The sequence below is a fragment of the Acanthisitta chloris genome, unplaced genomic scaffold, assembly GCF_000695815.1.
Source record: "Acanthisitta chloris isolate BGI_N310 unplaced genomic scaffold, ASM69581v1 scaffold29779, whole genome shotgun sequence".
In the NCBI taxonomy this organism is placed as follows: domain Eukaryota; kingdom Metazoa; phylum Chordata; class Aves; order Passeriformes; family Acanthisittidae; genus Acanthisitta; species Acanthisitta chloris.
In genome coordinates this window covers 1-6,887 of record NW_008692408.1, presented here as the reverse complement: position 1 = coordinate 6,887, position 6,887 = coordinate 1, and the positions used below count along the sequence as shown (strand labels likewise).

Genomic DNA, 6,887 nt, shown 5'->3' with positions numbered 1-6,887 from the left:
GTTCTGGTTTCTTTGCCGCAAAGCTGCTTGCTGTACTGCATAGCTGATCATCCTCTATGTGATGCACATGGAGCATCACCTGCTTCTAATACCATTTAGAAACAGAACCCTGTAAAAAAAATTACATAAAAGCTGTGCTGAGGTGGTCTTTTACTTCTCTGAGCCTGTAAATGAACATGGTGAGAGCTTTGGACCCAGTTCTGAGAGCTGCTAAATGTGCCTCCAAAATGCTGAGCAGCCTCAGGTTTTAGGGACATCAGTAGGACTCGTGGTCTATCAGCAGATCCCAGGGAGCCCTGCATCGCCCAGGAGCATGGGAGAAACCTGCCATGGCTGCAGTGTGAGAAGCACAGGGAAACCCCTTTTACAGGCCCCTGCTGCTCCATGCTGACCCCATCCCTCACAGACCATGCCTACAGTATCACCTTTTCCCTTCTTGGCTAAGAAGTCCTGCGGTGTGCATGTATGGTTTCTGGGCTCTGATAACAAGATAGTGCTTCATTCACTTGATATTTCTGTCTTTCAGAACTATAGATTCCCCCACTCTCCCAAAGCCCTAGGAAGTGCTTTTGCTCACCGAATTACAGCTCAGCCCCCTCAGCTCTATGTTATCATGAGAGCAAGGCCCAAAAAGCTCTACAGTGAGCACATAAATGAAACGAACCTTTTATTCTGGAACCTGCTTCCAAAGAAAGAATTAATCTATGATGCTCCACAAAACTCAAGATAAAAAGTCCTATCCATCTGTGAATTCTAAAAGTCAGGTTTTGTCCACCCATAGACTTATCTAGAAGGTGGAAAGAGGCAGAAGCATCTCCAACATCCCTTCTTTAGCATCTCCGGCTGTATTATGTTCTCCAGGTCATTTGTATGAAAGTGACCATACTCTCATATGTGACAGAGCTCCACATCATTGCCTCTTCTCCTAGTCCTCATTGCAGATAGATCCACTTCTGTCACCCAAATACTGATACTGAGATTAGCCTAGGAGATCAGCTGAAGCATCTTGGCTGCTCATAAATCTCTGCTGAGGAGCATGCCTCCTGTATTTGCCTTGAGGCATCTGCTATGGGTTGACCCCTCTGGTCCCTGGCTAACCTAGTCCACATGAGAAGCCTGAGTGGGGGTGGAATGTAGGAAGGCTGCCAGCTACAGCTTTCCATGCTAGGCTGAGCAGAAAGGCAATCAGGTTTCCTAAGCACTGTAACAGATGACAAGGTGTATATTTATACCAGATACCCACATACTTTGGGTGTATTGTGCAACATGAGATTTGTCATCATGCATCAGATCACTGTGTATCTAATCCGATACTATGGCTCTGACAATGTTGGGAGAGCTGAACTGCCTGCAGTGATGCATCTCACCAACTGTGCAATGCGGGAACAGAGGGGCTGCGATTAATATTCCTCCCCAGTTCCTCCAGCAATCAACTGGTACCCTGGCTGCTCTTATTATCTGAGCAGGCAGAGCTGCAAATGTAAATAATCACAAGTTTAGGCAGCTTTCTAAATACAGCTAGGACAACCACAGCATACATTTCTGGGGTGCCCCCTGGACTGGATATATTTTGAGTGGGATAATATGCCATACTGATTTCACCTTACTTTCCTTTGTTAAATTATTCTTGGGCTTATTGCACTCTAGATGCCAGCAGTGGAGAGTTATTCTAGTTCTGGAAGTGACCTGCAATCTTTTACACCACTCCTAGCATCATCTTTTATACCTCCCATGAGCTCCCTATTCCTTGCACTCTTGGTTTTTATTTTAGATTTGGGTTTGGGTTTTTTCGTTGTTTGGTTTTTATATTTTATTATTGGTGGTGGTGGTTTGTTTTTTCTCTGTTGTCTTTGCTGCAAGGGAATCAAGCCATTCTTCTGTTATGGGTGTGCTGGCAGGCAGCCACATTCCGTAAATGCAGCAGGTGCTGCTGCCTTTGTGTTCACAGTGCTGTCATCACCCTTTGATCAGTCCAGGAGTCAGTTACTCTGCTTGGCTGGTTTGGGCTTCTGCCATTCACAGAGCAGGGCTCTCCCTTGAGCTCTCTGCAGCGGCTTTTGCAACACTTCCATGAACATATACAGAAAATTTCAAACCCCTTAATGTGGGCAGTTATTGGACTGCTTCTTCCCAGCCTGCATAGCATGACTTTCAGGTCATAGCAAGAGTGTCTTTTGTCTAAGGAGCCCTTAGCTGTCCCTCATTTTTAGTGCTTTCGGCAACTGATTTACTGTAGTCAAATGCCCTGAATTAGTCAGTTATTTGTCAATGGAAAACCCCTTCCTTCTTGCAGTGACCTGCAGAAAAGAACCAGGGAAGGGTAATCCTTAGTTTGCTCTGCAGTCAAATCTCAGCTATGGGGATTTTGTTTCTCTGATTCTCCTCTTTCCTAGTCCAAGGTCTCTGCTGTGAAGTACTGGAGTCAGCTGTGGTCCTGGGCCTTGTGAGTCTTGGTCCCTGAAATCCCTGTAATGGCTCTTGCAGGAGTGCCAGGACTTTGTGTCTGGGTCAGCATCACTTCAGGCTGTGCTGAAGATGATTTTTGAGCAAGCACCCATCATATGGCACAACTAATAGCGCTATTTGCTCCTATCCTTTTCTGCTTCTTTATGTTTTGTAATCGATCCATATTTGTTGGTATCTGCTTTTCTGCTTGATGTGTTCTGTCATGATGGTGCCAAATGTAATTTCCTGCCTGCCAGTAACAGGATTCAAAAGATGGTGGTGGGAGCTACCAGTTTTGGAGCAAAGACTGTCTCATTTGAAATTATTTTTTTCATTCATGGAATCATTTCAGGGACTAGATCAAGTAGGTTTGTAGGATGCCAGAGGACTCAGTTACTTTTTCCACCTGTAGATTAGGGCACCAATCTTTTAACAGCCCAAGTGGGTTTTTTTCAGGCAAACCAAGCTATCCAGAGTGTCCAGTAGCCTTCATATCTTCTCTAAGCTGCCAATGACAACAGTGAGAGGTGAGGCAAATGTCGCTGGAGACCACTGTTTAAAAAATTGAGACCATTGCTTATAATCTGTTCTGGTCATCCCAACAAAGTTGGTATTGCTTTGTTACCCTGTGAAGTATCATATTGTCAAATGTGGTTTGTACCATGCTAGAAACAAGGCACAGATACCAGCCTAGCAGTGGGTGTGCAAAGCTCCCTGGCTATCATGCCCCAGTATTCCCACATCAGTAGCTAACTAATGTCTCACCTGTCAATGTTATCCTGTAGCCAGAGGAGCCTTGTCCCCAGTGGCTGAATGGTCTTTTGTTACCCTGCACTTACAGGAGTGCCAGAGGGATGAGGAACAGCAGGACTCCTGGAATCTTGTCAGATCAAGACAAGTGTCCACCCATGATACACTGTGAGCCTTCCCACACTCTGCTGTGTAAGAGGTCCCTTTCTGGTAAAACTTCAGGTCCTAAAGATTCAACTCACTGTTCTGCGCTCAATTAGCATGTTTTAGGTCTCACTGAGGTCGATTAATTGTTAAAGAAAAACTACCTACACAGCTGATTCCTGTTAGGTCTTAACCTCACGTCACAGCTCAGAGTATTGTGCCCCAAGTTTGCCGAGATCTGCCGGTGTCCTGGGCTTTGGACTTTTTGCTCAAGTTCTAGAACTGGAGAAGTGTTTTGCCAGACAACATTTAAGAGGCAATAGCTATACCAACTCATGAGACACAAGTAAACACCTTGGTGATTTTGCTTTGGGACAGATGAGATTCTGACAGAGTGAGAAAGTACATTTCCAGCTCTCCTGGGTGTGAAGCAAAGCCTGGCACTGGGACTGAGTAGTACCATTGCTCACACTGTCTACTTGAGCTTGCAGACAGCCTGAAACAGGAGATCTGAGAGTTGTTCTGCTTCCTCCTTCCTTCCAGAACAGGAAATTTCATATACTGACATGCCAGAGAACATGGTAGAACATGGCATCATCTTAAAGGGATGATCTTTGATTCAGTGAGAACATAAAATGCTTCTGTTAACAAATCCCTGAAACACCAATGAAAAAAAAAAACCCGCAGCAAAACCCCTTTATTATAAAGGGAATCAGATTTTATTTTTATACCCGCAAAGTTAAAAATATGCATTTCAAAATATTTACAATGACTATATATGAAATAACCTTTGTTAATGAAACAGCAACATACAGTACTAGAATATATCCACCAAATTGATAAAGTCTACATGAGAAGAAAATGTAACAGAAAAAGAGAGAGAGAGAGAGAGGTAAATAGCATCCATGCACAATCTGCACTTACATGTTTTTTTATACTCTCTACTTTTTAGTTGTGAATAGAGTCACAGGAAATTTTGACCTCTTGTCCCTTGTAAATACCTCTTGGGACTGAGATTCTTCAAACTAACAGAAATTTGTGGGTTGCAGCAGTACCAATGCCTTACTTTCCTATGCCAGCCTTTCACATGGTGACCTTGTATTACAGAGTGGGCTCAAAATCCCTCAGCAACCCTGGGAGGTAGGTATAGTTTTATGGAGGAATTTGGCAGATGGAAAAGCACCCGGTTAAGTGGCTGGCCTAAGGTTGTGCAGCAAGGAGCAAAACCCACAAGCCCTGCTTCATCTCTCCTAATCTCTCATTAGGGAATACATTTCCTCTGCTAACCATTATCTGCTTTTGAGATGAACTCTGTCACAAGGTGGGGCTCTTAATTAATGACCCATACTGGGTGACAATGTGGGAAAAAAAGTCCTGCATACAGGTAAGAACTTGTATCAGTAAAGATCTGCCATTTTGCAGTGCTGTTACTATGTACTGGAGATGAACAGAAGATTATTTTAGCGTAGACTATGATGATTCCGTCCCTGCACGTGCACCACTGAACAACTGCATCCTCTATAATTAGGAACCCCTGCATATCTTCACCCCAAAATTTTCTATCTCTCTCTCTCATCCATTCCTGTGTATTTGCCATTCCTACATGTATTTTATTCAATTATAGGAATGTCAGAAAGAAAACAGAAGAGCAAAAAAATTTGCTGCCTTATTTTTGTATATATTTTCATACAAATCTGATTTCTATTGGGTTGCTTCTCAATTTAATGTCTTTAACATTCACATATGTGCATATATATATATATATATATTAAAAAATGTAACAAAAGGCCCATCCCATTTGTTTCAATGGACAAATAAAGGGGTCATAAGCATCACTGCTCAACCCACAAGGCACACTCAAAAGTAAGTGAGAAGAAGGGAAAAAGATGTAGCCCTTGTTTTGTGGTGCCCTTCAATCACCACTGCTGAGCTTGAAGCTTTGTGAAGGTATGACACAACTGCACAAAAGGAGAAGAGCTGTCTGGGTCACAGATTTCTGGTGCAACAGCCCCAGAAGTGCTAGATCAGTAGGAGTTGTTTCTTCCTCTCTTTGGTGAAGGAGTTTCTGAGGATTCTAGTTTTGTTAGTGATTTTTCTGTGGTGGTGGCAGTGGTGATGATCGTGGCTGTTTCTGTCTATTGGCCCAGCAGTTCTCTCAGCAGAGTAATTCTTCCCCATTCCCCGCAGCCAACCCTCTCCCCTGGACTCCCATCAGCCTTATTTTTTCCTAAGAACAAGGTAGAGGATGCCAATGACGAAACTGAAGCAAAAGCAGATCCAGGCCAAGATGAAGCAGTAGCCATGGTGAGGACTTGGGAAGAATTGCATCCTGCCTGTGAATCGAGCTGTATAAACAGAGACTGCAATCAGAATGCACAACCCTGTGGGAAGGAAGAGGGGAAAAGAGAATTAGAAAACTTACAGAAACCAGCATTGCTGCAAGACTTCTGAAGTACTGTTGTCCCCTGAGATTGTAATGCATGTCTTGTGTCATATGAGGGAGGAGCTGCTGCCCATTGGGCTTATTTATGGAGGATTCCTTTTGCAGATGTGATGACATAAGACACATGGGGCTTGTTTAGTGGGTGCCATGAGGAATAAACCTTTGTTAGGAGGAAACCAGTAATAAGATCTGCAGACAGTTTGGTGCTATGTGAATCCCATGAGCAGTAGCTGTCAAACTATTCATTCCCCTGCCCCCCAAAACCACTTGAATCCTTTTTGTTGTCTTTCAAAGGTATTTTGCAAAACCCACTGGGCTTTCCTAACGAAAATCTGGAAATATTATCTACAGCAAAAAAAAAAAACCCCAACAAACTCCAAACCAACATTTTCCAATTCCTCAGTGCTTTGTTTTAGCACAAAAATTGGGCCACTGAAAAACATTTAGCTGATGACCACGTGTGGCAAACACATGTGGCTACTTGTGTTCACAGAGGCAGCAGAACGTACATGGGGCCATCACAAGGTGTGCACGTGTATACTTACAGCAAACCAGCATGACAGCTCCGGTCATGTAGAAACGTTTGCCTTTTTCCAGGGTAAACAGCTGGACAATGAACAGGACGAGTCCCACGACAGAGAAAATGATTGACAGGATCATAAAGGCTTGCACAACTTTGAGGGAAGCTGTCAAAACACGGGAGTAGATTCGAGGTCAGGAGACAGTTTTGGCATTGCACGCCAAGCTCCTGTGGTTCACCACCATGATGAAAACACAAATGTTACTTACACTCATCACTACTGGTAACTGGCAGCTGATAGCAGGTCTTGTTGCACAGCAGCCAGAGTCCCTTTGAGATCCTTACAACGTTGGAAGAATCCACGGTCCAAACCTGAAATAGAAGAATTGTGTTAAGGGGGAGGGAGGCTTCCTTGCTCTTCTAATCAGCTGTCAGACTAAACTGTAAGGGGAGCACAAGTAGCCCAAGTGCCTGAAAACATTGGTACACATGGAACAGCTGGATGGGTGGGAGAGGACTCTGGCTTGCAGACCCAGCAGGCGTTCGGTCCAGACAAAACACTGGAAGCCTGTTCTCATCATCTGG

At 43.9% G+C, this 6,887-nt stretch overlaps 1 protein-coding gene across 1 annotated transcript; it reads right to left on the bottom strand.

The window, feature by feature from the left end:
- Positions 1–5,556: 5,556 nt before the first annotated feature.
- On the bottom strand, positions 5,557–6,674 carry EMP1 (epithelial membrane protein 1; the record flags this gene model as incomplete). The annotated part of the gene is made up of 3 exons (XM_009082667.1): positions 5,557–5,720; positions 6,328–6,468; positions 6,572–6,674. Coding segments are annotated over 3 exons (408 nt in total), but the record flags the coding sequence as incomplete, so codon positions are not given.
- Positions 6,675–6,887: the final 213 nt, after the last annotated feature.